Source organism: Lathyrus oleraceus, chromosome 2, assembly GCF_024323335.1.
Source record: "Lathyrus oleraceus cultivar Zhongwan6 chromosome 2, CAAS_Psat_ZW6_1.0, whole genome shotgun sequence".
In the NCBI taxonomy this organism is placed as follows: Eukaryota; Viridiplantae; Streptophyta; class Magnoliopsida; order Fabales; family Fabaceae; genus Lathyrus; species Lathyrus oleraceus.
In genome coordinates this window covers 101611608-101632949 of record NC_066580.1, presented here as the reverse complement: position 1 = coordinate 101632949, position 21342 = coordinate 101611608, and the positions used below count along the sequence as shown (strand labels likewise).

The 21342-nt window shown below is 37.7% G+C and overlaps 1 protein-coding gene across 1 annotated transcript; it reads right to left on the bottom strand.

The window, feature by feature from the left end:
- Positions 1–19208: 19208 nt before the first annotated feature.
- On the bottom strand, positions 19209–20345 carry LOC127121175 (transcription factor MYB1). The gene is made up of 3 exons (XM_051051755.1): positions 20198–20345; positions 19977–20106; positions 19209–19836 (listed from the first exon to the last, which is right to left on the bottom strand). The coding sequence occupies exons 1-3, from the start codon at positions 20319–20321 to the stop codon at positions 19371–19373; spliced, it is 720 nt and encodes a 239-aa protein (XP_050907712.1). The 5' UTR covers positions 20322–20345; the 3' UTR covers positions 19209–19370.
- Positions 20346–21342: the final 997 nt, after the last annotated feature.

Below are 21342 nucleotides of genomic sequence, written 5' to 3'. Positions count from 1 at the left end.
TCCAAGTCTGGCCTTCTTTGCCTGTGATGCTATCTTCTTCTCAGAAAGACCTCTCTTGTATCTGACGAAGTCTTCTTCTGAATCCAGACAGTCGTCGAGGCTGAAGTCAGATATGTCAACACCATCATCCAGCAGACGTTGAAGATAGATAGCAACAGCATCTCTGGGTTCATTTTTGAAGAACCTGGCAAGGCCATGAGGCATCTTCCTCTGATCTTTCAAACAATCCCAGGATGTGTCCAGAGTGGGTCTAACTTGAATCTTCTTGATTATCCCCATACTCTTGAGATTTCTGGCGTTCAGAGGCTTCCCAACATCTATTGCCAGATCTAGCATCAACTTGTTCTTCTCCAGATGATCCACCAGCCCATTCTCGATGAAAACATCAGATAACAATCTTCCCAGAGGGATGTAGGATCTGGGCTTCATGTTGTTTCTGGTTTCTCTGACAGAATCTCTCAGATATCTGAAGAGGAGAGCAGGGAGGCAGATCTTCACACCCTTCTGAATGCAATACAGAATGCATTTCTGGTCTGCATTGATGTAGTCAGAGGAGTTAGAGGCTGGACGGTGGTGGATAGTTCCCAGAATGATCTTCAACCACACTCTGAGGTTCTGATGCAGCTCCTTGTTCTTTGAAGGATTTCCTTCAGTGTTGGGTTTGGAAATTGTTGGATTGATCACATCAGTAATGCGCTTTGACCTAGGAGGGATGTTGTAAATCCTTTTTCCTCCAGCTCTTTCCATGTTCAACAGGGAGGCAATAGACCCTTCAGTGATGACAATCTTTACCCCCAGAACAAAGGAGACGATGAAGTGGTCATCTGCATCTGCAAATCTCCAGAACTCCTTGACGAGAAGTGGGTAAATAGGACCATAAAGCCTTTGGAAGTAGTTTTCCCACCCTTGTTTGCGAAGTTCTCCAGTAAGATCAACGCCATTTCTTCTTAGGTTGTCGAAATCAACTAGCGATTCACACAACACGTCCAATCCTTCAAAGGGGGTTGAAAGGTTAACATGACGTTCACGGTCAAGAACATGAGGTTCTTTGTAAACAGGGGTGATGGTGACGCCTGTAACCGTAGGAGTTGGAATGCTTGAGGTTTGAGCAGAAGAGCTTGATTCCATTTCTTGAGAGAAGTTAAAGACTTGTTGTTGTTGAGCATCCATGGTGAAGGAGAAGAAGATTGATGAAGATGAAGAACTTGCAGAGAATGCTTCGAGAGAGGTTTAGGGTTTTAGAGTGAGTGAGAGTGATAAGTGTGTGAAATGTGAGAAAAGTGTTTATATACTCTAAGTAAAACACATGCAAAACGACACACATTCCAGCGTTAGCACAAGAATCAAAATAGCACGCTTGGGGGGAAAAATGATTACAGCTAATTAATGAATGTCTAATCCCAACAGTACGCACACTGCTCTAGGAGATTTCAAACGTTCTGACCTTTGATTTCTTTTGACAGCTGTCTAGAAGTTCTAGGGTTAGACGCTTAGTGCTCCACGTGTTGATGTATCTGATCTTCAGGAATACCAAAAGATTGATTCCTGGAGATTTCTAACTCAGATATCTTCTTAACTGGTAGAAGTATCAGAGTCAGAGGCAGAAGTGTATTTGTTTTTATCAGAGTCTCATTTTACATTTTCAGAGCCATACTTCACTCAGGACAATTTTTAATGTTCAGATGTTCTAAGATAAAAAGAAATCTATCTTCAGCTAGAGGCTTAGTAAAGATATCTGCCCATTGATGTTCTGTATCAATGAACTTCAATGTTACTATCCCTTTCTGAACATAGTCTCTGATAAAATGATGTTTTATTTCAATGTGTTTGGCTCTGGAATGTAGAATGGGATTCTTACTTAAACAAATAGCAGCAGTATTATCACAAAAGATAGGAATGTTACTCTCAAAGATTTGTAGATCTTCTAGCTGATGCTTCATCCAGAGCATCTGAGTTGTGCACAGTGATGCTGAGATGTATTCTGCTTCTGCAGTTGATAGAGCAATGGTTGACTGTCTTTTGCTAGCCCAGGAGATTAGATTGTTTCCCAGAAGCTGGAAATTTCCAGATGTGCTTTTTCGTTCTAATCTATCTCCTGCATAATCTGCATCACAGTAACCAGAAAGTCTATACTCTGATGTTTTCTTATACATCAGGCCTAGGTTAGGAGTTCCTTTCAGATACTTAAGAATTCTCTTAACTGCTGTTAAATGAGATTCTCTAGGATCTGATTGGAATCTGGCACAAAGACAGACGCTAAAGAGAATATCAGGACGAGTAGCAGTCAGATAGAGAAGAGAGCCTATCATACCTCGATAGAGCTTCTGACAAACCTTGTTGCTTACCTCTTCCTTTTCAAGAATGCAAGTTGGGTGCATGGGAGTTTTTGCAGAGTTGCATTCAGTCATGTCAAACTTCTTCAGAACGTCTTTAATGTACTTGCTTTGATGAACATACGTGACTTCTGGAGTTTGGTTAATTTGAATTCCGAGAAAGAACTTTAGTTCTTGCATTAAACTCATTTCAAATTCTGCCTGCATTAACTTAGAAAATTCTTGGCAAACAGAGATATTAGCAGAACCAAAAATAATATCATCAACGTAAATCTGGCATATCATGAGATCATTATTAAGGTTTTTACAAAAGAGTGTAGAATCAACTTTCCCTCTGATAAAATTTTGTTCCAGAAGAAAATTGCTTAATCGTTCATACCAAGCTCTGGGAGCTTGTTTAAGTCCATATAAGGATTTCTTAAGTTTAAAAACATGTTCTGGAAGATTTGAATTTTCAAAACCTGGAGGTTGGTTGACATACACTTCTTCTGAAATATAACCATTAAGGAATGCACTCTTGACATCCATTTGGTATAATTTGATAGAGTGATTAATAGCAAAAGATACAAGAAGACGAATAGATTCTAACCTCGCGACTAGAGCAAAGGTTTCATTATAGTCAATACCTTCTTGTTGACTGTAACCTTGAGCTACCAGTCGAGCCTTGTTTCTGACAACTTCTCCTTTCTCGTTCAGCTTGTTTCTGAAAACCCATCTGGTTCCAATGACGTGAGTGCCTCTGGGTTTAGGAACGAGATCCCAGACATCATTCTTTGAGAATTGATCTAATTATTCTTGCATAGTTGCCACCCAGTCGTTATCCTGAAGTGCTTCATCACAGGACATAGGCTCAATCAGAGACACTAGTCCCAGAGGAGTATCTTCAGAGGTCCTGAAGGTAGATCTGGTTCTAACAGGTTCATCCTTGTTTCCCAGAATCAAATCTTCAGAAACGTTGATACGGCTTTTAACTTTCTTTGGGATTTCTGGAGATTTAATTTCTTCAGAGTTCTGGGTGACAGTTGCTTCTGGAGTTTTATCAGATTCTACCAGAGTGATCTCTAAATCTGCAAACTTTTCAACTAGCTTTGACTTTTCATGGTCAAGCTTATCATCAAATCTGACATGAATTGATTCTTCCACAATTTTGGTTTCTGTGTTGTATACTCTGTAGCCTTTAGAGCGTTCTGAGTATCCTAACATAATACCTTTCTGTGCTTTGGAATCAAACTTGTTCAGATGTTCTTTAGTATTTAATATAAAGCAAGAGCATCCAAAAGGATGGAAATATGAGATGTTGGGTTTTCTTCCTTTACACAGTTCATAGGGAGTCTTTTCCAGAATAGGTCTTATAGAGATTCTATTCTGAATGTAACACGTTGTATTTACAGCTTCTGCCCAAAAGTGCTTTGCTACATTAGTTTCATTGATCATGGTTCTGGCCATCTCTTGGAGTGTCCTATTCTTCCTCTCTACAACTCCATTTTGTTGTGGAGTTCTAGGGCAGGAGAAATCATGGGATATTCCATTAGAGTCAAATAATTCCTCAAAATCTTTGTTTTCAAATTCTCCACCATGATCACTTCTGACTCTAACAATTTTAGAGTCAAATTCTTTTTGCACTTTGGAACAGAAACTGGTGAATACAGAGTGAGACTCACTCTTGTGCTTTAGGAATTTCACCCATGTCCAGCGACTGTAATCATCAACAATGACTAGTCCATACTTCTTTCCATTAACTGATGCTGTTTTCACAGGACCAAATAAGTCAATGTGAAGAAGTTCCAGAGGCTTAGAGGTAGAAACAACATTTTTCTTTTTAAAAGATGTTTTTGAAAATTTTCCTTTCTGACAAGCTTCACACAGAGCATCTGAAGAAAACTTCAGTTTAGGTAGGCCTCTGACTAACTCAAGTTTAGTTAGCTGAGAAAGTCTCCTCATGCTAATGTGGCCCAAGCGTCTATGCCATACCCATTGCTCTTCATGAACTGACATTAGACATTTAACATTTTGATCTTTTAAATCAGAGAGATTTATTTTGTAAATGTTGTTTTTCCTCTTGCCTGTGAAAAGGACAGAGCCATCGTTCTGATTAATGGCTTTACATGTTTTTTGATTGAAGATTACATCATAACCGTTATCACTTAATTGACTTATGGATAACAAGTTATGCATTAATCCTTCTACATAAAGAACATCAGATATAGAGGGAAGAGTACCATTACCAATAGTTCCGGAGCCTCTGATCCTTCCTTTCTGATCTCCTCCGAAGCCTACAAATCCAGCGTCTTTAAGTTCCAGACTTTGGAACATAGACTTTCTTCCCGTCATGTGTCGCGAGCATCCAGAGTCCAGGTACCATGACTGGTGTCTGAACTTTGCTGCATAGGATATCTGCAACATAGATAATCTTATCTTTCGGTACCCAGAATCTCTTGGGTCCTTTCAGATTAGTTTTCCAAGAGTTTCTTGTAACCTTGGGTTTTCTAGCATTTTTAAATTTTTGTTCTTGTGTGTGTGTGTAATGATATGAAAAGGGAGATTTAAGCTGGTCACTGGTAGAAGTTTTATCTTCCTTAGGATCATACCCAATTCCCTTTTTATTGTTACGACTTACTCCATAAATCATGGATGCCATAATACTCCTATCTATCCCATTCTTCAGAAATTCTTGAAAGGCTTCTTCATATTGATAAATTATTTTATTTGAAATTTGTGGTGCTTGAGATAACGCTTCTTCTAATTCTGAGCTTTTTGTTTTTGCTCCATCTCTTTCTAACGTTAAAGATTTGATTGTATCTTCTCGTGATAGAATTGTTATCTCAAGCTCTCTACATTCTTCAAATTTTGCTTTAAGACAGCCTTTAATGTTTTTAAACTTTTGTTTTAATTTCTGATATGAGTTAAGAGTTTCTGACAAGCATGATTCTAAATCAGATCGAGAAAGTTCAGAGAATACCTCTTCAGATTCTTCATCTGAGCTACTGGATGTGGTAGCCATAAGAGCTACGTTGGCCTGTTCATCAGAGTCAGATTCTGATGATCCAGATTCACTGTCATCCCAGGTAGCCATCAGTCCTTTCTTTGTTCTGAAGGTGTTTTTCTTGAAGCTTTCTTTTCTAGGGTTGTCTTTCTTTAGCTTGGGGCATTCATTTCTGTAATGACCTGTTTCTTTACATTCATAACAGGTAATATCTTTGTTAGCTTTACCTTTTGAAGTTGACTCTGATCGATCCCCTCTGGGTCTTGGTCTTCTGAAGTTGTTGTTCCTCTTTTTCCAGAGTTGCTTCACTCTTCTGGTTAGTAGGGACAACTCTTCTTCATCATCAGAGTCTTCTGGTTCAGAGTCGTCAGTATCTTCAGTTTCTGCCTGGAGAGCTTTGGTTCTGTCAGGTTTCCGTCTTTCAGATCTGGACTTTAGCACTACGGACTTGTTCCTTTTCTGAGGTTCATCCTCCTCTAGTTCTATCTCATGACTTCTGAGAGAACTAACAAGTTCTTTAAGGCTGATATTGTTCAGATCCTTTGACAGCTTCAGAGCAGTAACCATAGGTCTCCATTTCTTTGGCAGACTTCTGACTATCTTCTTAACATGATCTGCAGTTGTGTATCCTTTGTCTAGCACCTTAAGACCTGCAATAAGAGTTTGGAATCTAGAAAACATGGCCTCTATAGCTTCGTCATCTTCCATTTTGAAGGCTTCATATTTCTGTATAAGCGCCAGAGCCTTCGTCTCTTTGACTTGGGAGTTTCCTTCATGAGTCATCTTCAGAGAGTCAAGTATATCTTTGGCTGTCTCTCTGTTGGTGATCTTTTCATATTCGTTGTATGATATAGCATTTAGAAGTATTGTTCTGGCCTTGTGGTGATTTTTGAAGACACGTTTCTGATCTTCTGACATCTTACTTCTAGGAACTTTAGCTCCATTTAAGACTGGAGGTGTATATCCATCTGTGACAATGTCCCAGAGGTCAGCATCATAACCCAGAAAGAAACTTTCGATTCTATCTTTCCAGTAATCAAATTTCTCTCCATCAAAAACAGGAGGCTTAGCATTGTAAGAATCTTTTTCATTTGAGTGGGCCATAGTTTTTCTCGTACTGGATCTCTCTACACTGTTAAGTGTTTGATTAGAAAATCAATAACAGAGCCGGAGCTCTGATACCAATTGAAGGTGAGAAAAACAAGAAAGGGGGGGTTTGAATTGTTTAGAAAAATAAGCGCTTTTTCAAAATGAAAAACACACAATGATTTTATACTGGTTCGCTTATAACACAAAGCTACTCCAGTCCACCCGGCCAAGGTGATTTCGCCTTCAACAAGGACTTAATCCACTAATCTTGAAAGATTACAAACAACGTCTAAGAGAAAAATCTCTTAGTCCTCTCAAGTATACAGACTACACAGAGTCACTTGAGGAAATCAACAAACAATAGATGAAAGATTTATGTAATCTAGAGTGCTTCTAAGAAAGCAAAATATTACAATGTTAAGAACAAGAGTTTTTCACGTTATAAGCAAAAGCTTTGTGAATATTTTGATAGCAAGAAGATTTCTTGTGTGTTTATGTTTCAGTATAGTTTTGGCTTGTTGGCTTGCTGACTTGTTGTTCTTCAAGGTTGATTGCAGCCTATTTATATATCAGTTGAAGTAGTAGTTGAAACTGGTGGATATTCAAATGAATTTACGCCATCACATAAATAGCTTCTGCAGGATGACTTTTTCTTCTTGAAATGACTACTTACCACAAGTAGTATTTTCTTTATTGAAGTTGGAGATTAACGTCTCTTTCTCAATTAGGAAATCCATTTGCAAATCTTTACTTGACTTCAACGTTACTCTTTCATGATTAGCAATTCCATGCTCAGAGTATTTGTGTTTCTGGAGAAACTTGGAGTCTTGTATCTGATGTTGATCTCTTTTGGATTCTGGTGGATTCTTCAGATAGTGCTGATAAGTTCTGGAGTTTAGAGATAGCGTTGTTCAGAGTCAGAACATCTAGAGTTCACTTCTTGTTCAGATGCTTCTGATACTTTGCTGTTTTGCTCAGAGTTAGAACTTCTTGAGCGTGTTTCCTCATCAGATGCTTCTGATCATTTGAGAATATGTATCTGGTCTGCTTCTGTATCTGATGACATCATCAGATTTCTTACTTCTTTCTTTAGAACCCTGCACACTTAGAAACTTTTCGTTAGGGTGCCATTTTTGGTTTCATCCTTTGTTATCATCAAAATCAAGGAATCTGTTGTAGAACAATTTTTGTTCTTACACAGTCGAGACCCAATATTGACTTCCTTCACATCATCCTCGGAACCCAAGTTGACTAGTTCAATCTGCTCTTCAAATGGCTGAATGACTTTTCCTTCATGCTCAATAAGGAGAGAAAATTCATCGCTCACTTCTTCATCACTTTCCTCCTCATCCTCAAACACAGGGAATTCAAAATTTAGAGAAAGAGAAGGATCATTGTATCCAATGGGGTTAAAAACCAACCTGCATAATGATTTGATATTTTGATTTTAGAGAAGTGATTTGTGACCATATATTATGCAGATGGACAATTGTATTATTTATTTATGGTTTTTTGTGATTACCATTTTCAGAATAAAGCAAAAAGTAAAACAAAACATCATAGATATGGATGAATATAATTATACTTTATGGATGATCAAATTGAAATGCCCAAACAATGTTCACTTCTCCTTTAGGCACAGGAGAAGTATTTTCAAAAACAAATCAAAGAAATTACTTAGATCGATGCATGATAACAGGAATATCAACGACAATCCAATTGTTGCAAGCTTTTCCATGCGTCACAAAATTGGTGCAGTCTTCCTCTTCATCATCCTCTAGCACAACAGCTAAGTGTTGTTCATTACCATGAATGAACCCTCCGCTACAGAAGTTGATTTGCACATATTCAGATTTGATAGCTGATGAAACTTGTTGGAAACCCAAACCGGCTCTACTCTTGTTATCGGAGACCTCTACCATCCGCCCCCACTAATCAATATTCCCATCTTCAATAATCTTCCTTACATATTGGAATGAGGACTTAGGTGCCCCAACTCTCTTTTCAACAGTAATAGCTAAGGCTTGGAACGGAGTTCCAACCTCATCTTCAGCTTCAACATAAGAGAAAGATGACAGGTGGCTGACTAACAATTCCTTTTCCCCGCCAACGATGACAAGTTTACCATTCTTGACAAACTTGAGCTTCTGATTCAACGTGGAGGTAACAGCTCCTGCCTCGTGTATCCATGGCCTTCCTAATAAACAATTGTAGGCCAGGTAGATATCCATTACTTGAAAAGTAATTTGGAAGTCACTCGGACCTATCTTTACTGGAAGGTCCACATCTTCAATCACAGCCTTGCGCGAACCGTCAAAAGTTTTGACGATTACACCTCTATATCTCATAGGCGCTCCTCGATATGACAACTTCGACAATGTTGACTTTGGGAGTACATTCAAAGAAGATCCGGTGTATACCAATACATTCGATAGAGAGTCCTCCTTACAGTTCATGGAGATATGCGAAGCCAATTTATGATTCCTACCCTCTTCAGGGAGTTCTTCGTCACATAAACTGAGATTGTTGCAATAAGTGATGTTAGCCACAATATGATTAAACTAATCCACCGTAACATCATGTTCCACGAATGCTTGCTCAAGAACTCTTTGCAGTGCTTCTTTGTGTGCTTCTGAATTCATTAACAGATATAGTACTGAAATATTCAAGGGGGTTTAGAGAAACTGCTCCACCACGTTGAACTCACTTTTCTTAATCATCACGAGTACCTCATCATCGTCGTTAGGCTTCAAGCTGCTGGATTCACCAGACTGACACCTTAGAGTACTAACTGATTCTACAACAGGCACATCCACCTTCTTACTAACAATCGAATCTTCTACATTCTTTGGGAACACTGACCAAAAAACACGACCATTGCGGGTCACCTTGGTATCATCAGCAATGCTTACAACAGAACTGGTCATAGGTAATGGAACCTCTTGACCATCCTCCAAAATAGTTGCATTGTACTGATACGAGAAAACTTTACCGGATGCATACGGGACGGGACCCGCCAACCGTATAACCAACGACGATACCGATCTCTTACTGATGCTGTTACTGTTGTTGCTATCATACTAAATAACCACTCTCTCATGATTCTTGAAAATCGGTACTATAACATTGACATGGTCATCTATCTGACGGGATTGAACGATCTGGATAAAACCTTCATCCATCAACCGCTGGATGTCGCTCTTAACAATCATACAACCTCTAGGGTTGACACTGCAGATAACACAACCAGCATTATCCTGCTCATAATCACTAACCAAGCAAATATCCTTGTGCATCCTCACCAAGGACCTTCTTATGAAGCGTACATCAAATACATTGAATTCCCCAGGGCATCCGTCCACCATATTAACAAATGAATTTCCATGGGCAGACAGTGGATTAGCTTTAACATTCGGCGCTCGGTCTTCAAAGGACGCCATTCCACTCTTAATCAGATTCTAAACTTTATACTTGAGAGGGTAGAAATTCTCTATGTCATGGCCAGGAGCTCCTTGATGAAAAGCACAATGGAGTTCTAGTTTGTACCACCATGGAAGTGGTTCAAGGATTTGCGGAGGATTTCTTGGTTGTAGTAGATTCTTGAGAACCAAAGAGGGATATAGCTCTGCATATGTCATCGAAATTGGGTCAAAGGAGACCTTCTTCCTCTTAAAATTTTGTTGCTGATGATTGTTGGTATTGTTGTTGTTGTAGGTGTTTATTCATTGTAGTGGTTGTTGTTGTTGACGTTGTTGTTGTTGAATTGGTGCTGATTGATTTGCTGAAAATACCGGAATGACTAATGATACTTGATGATGATGTTGACGGGATGGTTAATTTCTTCTTACTTGAGGCCTCATTTGCCTCCAAACCGAAACTGCATTAGCTTCACTCTCCTTCTTCTTGCTGAAACTGTTGTCATATCTCTTGCTGGATAACGCCTCCTCTCTAGACAACCATCCTTCTCAGACACCTTCTTCGAGCCTCATCCCCATGTTTACCATTTCGGTAAAGTCACTAGGGGCACTCGCAATCATTCGCTCATTGTAAAATGAGCTCAGCGTCTGAAGAAAAATCTTAGTCATCTCCTTTTCTTATAAAGGAGGGGTAATCTGAGCAGCAAGCTCTTTCCATCTCTACGCATACTCCTTGAACGTCTTCTTGTCTTTCTGAGACAACTCCCTCAATTGGTCTATATCTAGATCCATATTAACATTATATTTGTACTGCTTTACAAATGTTTTGCCCAAATCATTGAACGTGTAGATGCTCGCACTATCTAACCCCATGTACCACCTCAGAGCGGCACCGGTCAAACTGTCTTGAAAATAATGGATCAACAGCTGATTATTATCTATTTAGGATGTACATCACCAAATGACTGAGTGGACATGTATTCCCCTTGTATTTTTGAAAGTCAGGCACTTTGAATTTCACTAAGACCTTCACATTCGGAACCAAACACAGTTTCGCAACACTCTTTTCAAACAAGTCCTTACCGCTTAAAATTTTCAACTCCTTTCGTGTCTCAAGGAATTGGTCCTTCATCTCATCCATCTTCTGATACACATTACGACCCTCAGATGGCTCATAATGATAGATGGTGTCTTCTACACGAGGCAAGGTATGTACAACGTGTGGTGGCACAGACATGACCGGGCTATATGCCGACATGGAAGCGAAGGTAGGCGTAAAGCCTCTAGGCACAAAGTTTGGCGTCATTCCCCATGAGAACCCGGCAGGCATGTTGGGTGAAAAATGAGAAGCAGTTGCAGGAATGGTAGAGGTAGCCACCTCTAAAATGACAGTCCTCTCAGGAGGAGGAGTTGCAGGCGTTGGAGAAGACTGACTCTGAGCGACTAAGACTGACTCCATCATGGCAGTCAGACGGGCGATCTCTTCCTTCAGGTCTCTGTTCTCTTGTTTAAGATGCTCCATGATTCTTGAGTGATTGGCGCAGGTATTGTATCGATGAGTCAGCTTGGCTGAAGCACAGAAGAAACACCAATGAGACATCTGGCGAAAGAGAAACCTGCTTATGCAAATGATTCATGAAATGCAATGCTAGATTGTTTTTATTTGCAAGGAACTTACTAAATTGTTTGCAAATATATATATATATATATATATATATATATATATATATATATATATATATATATATATATATAACAACAATTGCAACAATTTGATATGACCATAAAAATATCTTCTATTTATATAATTGGAAGGATTATACTGAGTACAATTTTAGAAACCAAATGAAAATATACAAGAGAAAAGGAGACTAGTCATCATAAGGATCCCTAACAACGACGTCAGAAGATCTAGTTGTAGGCGCGCACTTCCTTTGAATGTGTCGGATCTCGGTCTCAAAAGAAACCTTCATCATAGTCTTCTCGAGGACTAGCTAATCAACAATCCTCTTCCAAGCAACGGAAGGTTGAGGCATACTAGAGGAAGATGAAACCTTTGGCTCTCTATGTCTCTTCGTCACTCGATCTTCAAGTAGCTCGATACGTGCATCTTTGTCCTGAGACTCAAGCTGCAACTCTTCATGCTTTCTGCTTAAAGCATGGAAACACTATTCCCACATATCCTTCTCTCGCTTCATCTTAGCGAGCGCGTCTTCCAACTCCTCTACATCTTGGTTAGGGAGAGTTAATGGCTCAACCATAACCATAGAAATAAGTCTCTCACAAGGATAATGCATCTTCAACTCCAAAGCTCCCTTCTTCATCTAAAGAGTGTAAGCTTCCAAAGCTACACAATTGTGCGGACCAAGCTCGAATCTTCCTTTCCTATGCACATTATGCCAAGCATGCATAACTTTCTGCTTCAAATGTTAGGGATCTTTATCCTCACTACTCCAAATAAGGGAAAAGAGAGTTCTTTTTTTGGCCTATAACAGCGCTTTAAAGCGCCCTCTAATCTGGCGCTGGCATAGGTAAAGACAACGCTTTTTTTCCTGGTGAAAGCGCTGTCTAAAGTGGCTCTTTAAGCCCTTTAAGGGCCACTTTAGAGGGCGCTTTTTAAAAAAAGCGCCCTCTAAAGTAGAAACATTTAAGGGTTTAGGGGCGCTTTTACTGGAAAGCGCCCTCTAAAGTGGAAACTTTTAAGGGTTTAGAGGGCGCTTATTTTGGGAAGCGCCCTCTAAAGTGGGTGGTTATTTAAATTTTTTTTTTAAAAAGCGCTATATTTTTTTATTTATTTTAGACAACCTGTATATTGAAGCAGTACACCCAAAACTATATAATTTGAAGCCCTTTTTCACTCATTGCATTCAACAAGCCTTATATACAACAATCCATACATATACAATAATCCGCTGATATATAATCGTTTAACTTCTAAAGATTCTACATACAACCAATTCATAACTTAAAAAGAAATAAAACTAAGTAGCAAAAGCATCTCTGAGATGTATGTTTTTTTTCCTAGCAGCAGTCTTCTTAGCAACAACCTCTTTTTGTTCAATATCAATAGCATGAACCTAAAATATCATAAAATTAGTTAGGTGATGTATAAGATCAAGAATTAACATTTTCTATGCATAAATATCATATAATTGTGTTTATACCTTTTTTTTTGATGCAACTGACTCGATTTGCTGCGTAATCCCCTTATATTTTTGGTCCCTTATCTTTTGAAGATAGAATTGATATTTGTTTAGATGGACATGTTCCATTGTCGTAGAGGGATACTTTCAAATATCCAGCATCATCATCTACGCGAATGAGGCTTGAAGACAATGGAGCATCTCCATCTAAACAAATATCAATTGATACTTTCGAGTATCCCTTGCCCCTTGCACGAATGATCGACTTCATAATAGTCATTTTACCTGTAATAAAGAAAACAATTAAAATCAGATGACAAATGTAAAAACAATTAAAATCATAAAAGTCATTTTACCTGTAATAAAGAAAACAATTAAAATCATTTGACCTGTACCTTTTTCACTAAGTTCTCTTTCTTTTCTTGGTTGGAATATGTTCTACATGTCTCTTAACAACACGGACGGTTGGATTGATCCAAATACCCTCATTATGATCATTTCTAATATATGAATCATTTGATATAATATTCTCATCTTGATCATTTCTGGTAAACGATTCAATCTCAACATCAATATCACCTTGATCTCCAGTGTTTTCATCAATTACTTTGTTGGAAAAAAGAGCTATAGACCATTTCGTTCTTTTCGGATCATTGACATAGAACACTTGTCTAGCTTGAGAGGCTAGAATAAAAGACTCATCTTTGTATCCCACCCTATTAAGATCCACTTGCAAAAATCCTGACTTATCCATTCGAATGCCGTTATTATTTTCAACCCACTTGCAACCAAATATAGGAATCTGAAACTTCTCATAATCAAACACCCAAATGCGCTTGATAACACCAAAATACGACAGATTTGCAAATTTGGGGTTTAAGTCCTTCAAACTTGATATGTGCATTGCTTCAGCTACCACGGTGACACCACTATTCTGCATAGTACTTTTATCATCTCGTTCTTTGGTATAAAATGTGTATCCATTAATCGCGTATGCGCTATAAGAAAAAACATGGAAACTTGGACCATATGCTAAGCATCTCAACCTTTCTGTTTTTGAAGCGGGATCTGAATAATACTTTGAATATGGAAACTTGGACCATATGCTAAGCATCTCAAGGTATAAAACATCGATTGTGCTCTCGTACTATCCAATTTTCATTTCTATTGGGATTTAAACCTCGGAGAACATCCTTGTGAATTTCAACATACGGCTCAACCTCATTCTCATTGTGCAGAACATACAAATGCACTTGATCCCGTTCGACCCTTGATATTGCCACGATTTTATTTCCAATTAGATTTTTTCCTTCTTTCGACAATCTGAGACTTGGGGAGTCCGATTGACTGAACATTTGACAAATATTCAGTACAAAACTCAATCGCTTCTTCAACAATGTATCTTTCAACCATACAACCTTCTGGTCGACTTCGGTTCTTCACGTACCCTTTTAATATTTTCATATAACGTTCAACAGGGTACATCCATCTCATATAAGCTGGTCCACAAAATTGTGTCTCTTTCACAAGATGAACAACTAGATGTACCATTATGTCAAAAAATGATGGAGGAAAAAACATTTCAAGCTCACACAAAGTAATAACGATTTCTTTTTGCAACATTGGTAAGATCGCAGGATTGATCACCTTACTGCAAATTGACTTGAAGAAAGAACACAACTTAGTTATAGAGCTTCTTACTTTTTTTGGAAGAATAGAACGTATAACTATTGGGAGAAAATGTTCCATTATAACATGGCAATCATGGGTCTTTAAACTCTTTAACTTGAGGTCTTTCATAGACACAAGTCTTCTAATATCTGAAGAGTACCCTTCTGGAACTTTAATTTCACTTAGAAACTTACACAATGTTTTTTCTCCTTTCTAGGTAGAGTATAAGCAGCAGGCGGTACATATGTTCGTTTTCCTTTCTTCAAGGGTCCTAATTCAGTTCTTATTCCCATCGCTATCAAGTCCTTTCTTGCCTTAAGGCCATCCTTAGACTTTCCTTGTATATTGAGTAACGTGCCAATAACACTTTCAAATACATTTTTTTCAATATGCATAACATCAAGAAAATGTCTCACATACAAGGACTTCCAATATGGCAATTCAAAAAAAACTGACCTCTTCTTCCACCCACTTTTGACAAGTTTGTGGGCAAAAGGCTTGCCAAACTGAGTATCCAAATCTTTCACCTTTTCAAAAATTTGATCACCCGTCAATATAGGTGGAGCTCTGCCTTGTTCTGTCTCTCCATTGAACGCCTTTCTCCATCCACGGTAGTGATGATTTGAATTTAAGAATCTCCGATGACCGAGAAAGACATTCTTCTGACCAAACTCCAAGCGCTTCCAATCTGTTTTATCTTCACAAATAGGACACGCACATTGACCTTTTATGCTATACCCTGATAGATTTCCGTATGCTGGAAAATCATTAATTGTGCCAAACAACATCGCCCTCAAGTTGAAACTTTCTTTCCTATATCCATCATAAACCTCCACACCGGTCTCCCACAAAATCTTTAAATCTTCGATTAAGGGCTTCAAGTACACGTCTATGTCATTCCCTGGTTGTTTAGGTCCAGAAATCAACATAGACAACATCATGTACTTATGCTTCATACATAGCCATGGAGGTAGGTTATAAATCATAATAATCACAGGCCATGTACTGTGTGAGATACTCTGGATACCGTGTGGGTTCATTCCATCAGTAGATAATGCCAAGCGAAGGTTTCTTGATTCTTCTCCAAATTCAGGATAATCATTATCAATTTTCAACCACTGTGGTGAATCTGCCGGATGTCGATACTTTTCATCTATAATTCTTTCATCTGCATGCCAGGTCAAGTGTCTTGAATCGGTTTCACTACGAAACATGCGTCTAAATCTCGGAATAACAGGAAAATACCACAAGACTTTTGCTGGAGACAACTTGTTCTTATATCGCGAGACACCGCATTTAGGACACTCATTTAACGATGCATACTCATTTCGAAACAAAACGCAATCGTTTGGACATGCATGTATCTTATCATAGCTCATGCCAATAGAGCACAACATCTTTTTGGTCTCATATGTTTGATTGGGAAGAACATTATCCTCAGGAAGCATATCTTTTAAAAGGGCTAATAACTCTGTGAAACTTTTATCCGACCATCCATTGCCCGCCTTTAAGTTGTACAACTTTAATACCGCAGACAATCTTGTGAATTTAGTGCAACCATCATACAAAGGTTTCTCTGCATCACTTACCAACCTCTCAAACATTTCGGGACAATCCTTAAGATCTCCTTCAAGTGCTTCTGCAATCTCTTCAACTCGATCACAATCGTATGTATCTGCGCCACTATAGTTTGAGGCATAGGTCGTACTATCACCCGGTTCAACATTCTCGTTACTTTTCTCACCATGTAAATTCCAACATGTATAACTTCGATCAATTCCATGCCTCGTTAGATGCGATGTCAACTGAACTGCGTCAACCCGTTTCCCATAACAACAACCCAAGCAAGGACATATCATTCTACTGGGGTCTTCGGCGTGCGCAACGGCAAACTTAACGAATTCTGATACCCCATTCTCGTACTCTCTCGACAATCGATTGGAAGACATCCATGTATTATCCATTACTAATTAGAATAAATAAAAAACAATTTCAGAAGAGTTCAAACACATTCGGACCTAGGTTTCTAATGATACTGGTGTTGACACAAAATCAGATGTTCATAGGTCGTATAACCCTAACTACTGGGTAAGGTAGTCCCATTGCATGCGCTAAAACAAAGCTAAAACAAAGCAATAGTAAATGCGCAGCTAAAACAAAGCAATAGTAAACGCGCAGCTAAAACAAAGCAATAGTAAAATAATAACATAAAACTGAAGTTTGGCAAAGCTAAAACAAAGCAATAGTAAAAGTAATAATGTATGCATCGTGTACCTTTGATTGGTAGAAGGAGGAAACGCGCAGTAATAATGTAGATCTAACAGAGGTGGAAGGAAAACGCCTTAGAACCCTAACGTGAAAAAGAACGAAAATAACAGAGAGTGAAATAACAAAACGCGCAGTATGTTATAATTTTAATGTTTACTAAAGGGGACCTTAGAGGGCGCTTGTGGAAAAAAAACGCCCTCTAAAGGGGGCCTAAGAGGGCGCTTATGGAAGCGCTCTCTAAGGCTTTCCAGAAGCGCTTTATAAGCTGGAAATGCACATGGACTTATAACAGCGCTTTATTAAAAGCGCCCTCTAAGGGTAACCTTAGAGGGCGCTTTCTAAAAAGCGCCATGTATTGTTGTCCCTCTATCTCCTCCTTATTTTTTCGCTTCACCTTAGAGGGCGCTTTATTAAAAAAGCGCCCTCTAAAGGGGGCCTAAGAGGGCGCTTATTGAAGCGCTCTCTAAGGCTTTCCAGAAGCGCTTTATAAGCTGGAAATGAACATGGACTTATAACAGCGCTTTATTAAAAGCGCTCTCTAAGGGTAACCTTAGAGGGCGCTTTTCTAAAAAGCGCCATGTATTGTTGTCCCTCTATCTCCTCCTTATTTTTTCGCTTCACCTTAGAGGGCGCTTTATTACAAAAGCGCCCTCTAAAGTGCGCTGTCTATTGCTCCTTATTTTTTCGCTTCACTTTAGAGAGCGCTTTTGTAATAAAGCGCCCTCTAAGGTGCGCTGTCTATTCCAGTTTTTGGCGTAGTGCCTCGAAGAAGCAGCATCTTGTTACTCGTTCCTATTGGATAAATAAATCCAGCGTCACCCTTAGGGATTCGAATGGGCTTAACATCCCAACCCATGGCGCTTAGAGGGAGCTTACAAACCTCGCTTTAGGTACAGCCCCTGAGGGCTCATACTATAAGGAAATAAAGTTGCACCCTCACTAACAGCAATTGCTTTTAGCGCAGTGGTAAGCGCTTGACCCTACAAGTGGTATCAGAGTTTGGTCATGGGTTTGAATCCCCCCGACTGACACTAGGGGGGAGATTGTTGGATAAATAAATCCAGCGTCACCCTTAGGGATTCGAATGGGCTTAACATTCCAACCCATGGCGCTTAGAGGGAGCTTACAAACTTCACTTTAGCTGCAGCCCCTGAGGGCTCATACTATAAGGAAATAAAGTTGCACCCTCACTAACAGCAATTGCTTTTAGCGCAGTGGTAAGCGCTTGATCCTACAGTTCCAGCACTGAAGCGGAATATCAAACACTTGCACATACCACTTCCGAACTTTTATGGATAGAATCGTTACTAGCTGAGCTTTCCATCATGTTTCTTCCATTTACCTTATTGTGTGAAACCTGAGTGCGATGCTTCTATCTCACAATCCTATTCTCCACGTTAGGACAAAGCACATTGGATTAGATATCCAATTTATTCGAGAATAAGTCATTGCCAAGAAGCTGAAGATCCGGCGTGTTCCAAACACCGTACAAGTTGCAAATACACTTACAAAACCTATTGGCACTTTAGCATTTCATGAGCTACGGATCAAGCTCAAAGTCGTCTTTTTCAATCCTCCTTGTGCTTGTGGGGGAGAATTAACATAAGATTATGTATACTCAGCTTATACCCACTTTTTTCTTCTGATGTCTTTTTTAAAAGTGTTTTTTCTTAAAATGATATATTATATGAATTCATAAAACCTTGATCTTTTAGTGATTTAAACGAAAATATTGAAGAAAATAAATATTACTATTTTTGTCCTTAAATATTAAACTTTTTTTAAATAAAGCACCTAAATTTAAAAATCTATGTATAGTATTAAATATATTAATATATAATTGATATTGTTTTATCGATTTGCTCTTCATGAAATCGAATTAATTAATATTTTCATATAATATATTATGGATTGCAAAATAAAATATAACATATTTAAAAATATGATGGTAATAATTTATTTACAAAATATAAAATACATTTATTCAAACAGAATCAAAATAAATAAAGTTTTATATTGAGGAGTTAAGTAAAGTAAAAATGTAATACTTAAAAGGACTAGAAAAAAGTAATTTTTTTATAAAGGACAAAATACATTAAAAATAATAAAGCAAACACATGCAAGGAAGCAGTGTTTAAGAAACAATATTTGTCACATGCACATTAAGAGCAAGGTTCTTCAAGAAATGGTACGGTTGGAGTAAAATGCATTTGATTTGGTCAAGTGTGATGAAGTAATTTAGATCTCACAAAAAATAATTATGCAACTCAAATAAAATAACATATACAATTTTCCGGTGCCAAATTCACTCATAATATAATCACCCACCCTTACACAAATGCTATAAACATTATTATTCCTCTTTTCTCTGCTACTCAACTTACTAATACCATGCACACTAAAAAAAATACATATAAAAATAATCACACTTACACAAATGCAAAAACATGCAAACCATATTTCCACCTTAAAGATCACAAAAGAAATTGGAATTCCAGTAGGAATCATTCATAGTGGGACTATTAGTAAAAAAATCCTCCACATTTGGAAACTCAAAAGTTGAATTATCCTCTTGTAATAAAGAGCAAGAACCAATTTCCTTTGTAGAAAGTGCCTCATTACCAATATTTGGAGGTGTAGTAATGTCACAGTCTGTTGGAACATTACCATCTTCACCTGAAGACGCTATTGCTAGTTTTGATGCATTCCCATCACTCACAAAATTGTGTTTCCCATTCAACCATGGTGAATTTGTTGAAAAGGTTAGAGCCCGAGGTTTGATAATTTCATGAGCTTTCACGGTTTCCTTAGATTTCTCTTTTTCTTCATTTTTTTCTTTTTCTGGAACGACTTTCTTGTGCAAATTTGTGTGCCAGTAATTCTTCACATCATTAGATGTCCTACCCGGAAGTCTTCCAGCAATCAATGACCATCTGTATAAATAGTATCATTTGAGTAAATAGCTTAGATTTTAGGATATATAGGAGCATTTATGATGTAATATTAATATATTTAATAGAAAGAAAATCGTGGTGCATAATTATTTATTTATAACTTTACCATAATAGCATACCTATTTCCTAGGAGTTTGTGTAACCTTAAAATCATATCAATTTCATCTTCTTTGAAACTTTCCCTATTGATTGTGGGGTTTAAATAGTTCAACCACCTCAATCTACAACTTTTCCGGCATCTATTCAAACCTGCATAGAGTAACAAATTTTAACATTAGAATATATCTGTAAAATATGAATTATGCATGACAATTGTACAGTAGTGTATAACTGTATATACCTGCTCTTTTAGGAACTAAATGCCATTTTCCTTCACCATACTTGTTAATGCAAGCTATTAGAAGCGTATCTTCTTCATATGTCCATGCACCTTTTCTCAAACTTCTACTCTTACTATTCTCCATATTCACTTGGTATCTGAATGTTTTCCTTAATAGTCCAATGAAAAGTATATGTCATTATCTCTAGCACCTCATAGTATATATATGTGCTTTGAAAGAAAAGTTTTGAGAAAGACAGAGATTATCTTATTACCACTCTCGGTTAAAATATCAAAATACACTCCTGAATTTTAATGAGTTTTGATTGCGTTTCTATATTTTTAATGCAAATAAATTTTATATTTTTATTTGTTTTAATATAAATATTAAAATATAAAATGACACTTAATATTATTATTTAATTGAATAAAAATAATGATATTCAAATAAATAACCGATCTACAAGAGTGTATCATACGTCCAAAGTACAAGGAAACTCTCAAAAGAGGTACATCGAGTACTAAACCGAGGATCAAAACTAATAAGAACATATATAAGCAATGTCGCAACTGCGAAAAATCAATTGATCGACTGTGAACTGAAAGTCAAAAGAAAAATAATTACACAGAGTCGTTATCGAGTTTAATTTATTCCTCATAAAAGAGACGAGAGGGAAAATAGTCGATAAAACCCTCTAAAAGAAAAAAGAAAAGGATAAGGATTGGTCTCGCAACCAAATATGGGTTCAGAAGTCGATTACGCAAGGGAAAAATATTAACATCCCTCACGTTCATGGTACTCCATGGGAACCATTTCAGTTGTCTGCGTGGGTGGATATTTATCTATAAAAATGCTTCATTATTAAGAAAATGAGAAAAAATGAGATTAAGGTTTTTTATTATTGTGCTCGCCAAAGATTTGGGCCCTTGTGTTTATGTATCATTCATCGGGTGATGAAGAATTAGAGCTTCGTAGTTCGGAGTAAAAAATATTTGTGTGTTGGTTGCTTTTACCTTGAAAATGATTTTTTGACTGATTCCCTAAGGCGTAAAAATGTGTTTGATATGTTGATGTTGATTTTATGGTTTATGAAAAAAGATTGTTTGTGATTAGATTCCACTAAAGAATATGGGCGGAGGCGAATATTCGGACAAACAAGCCAAGT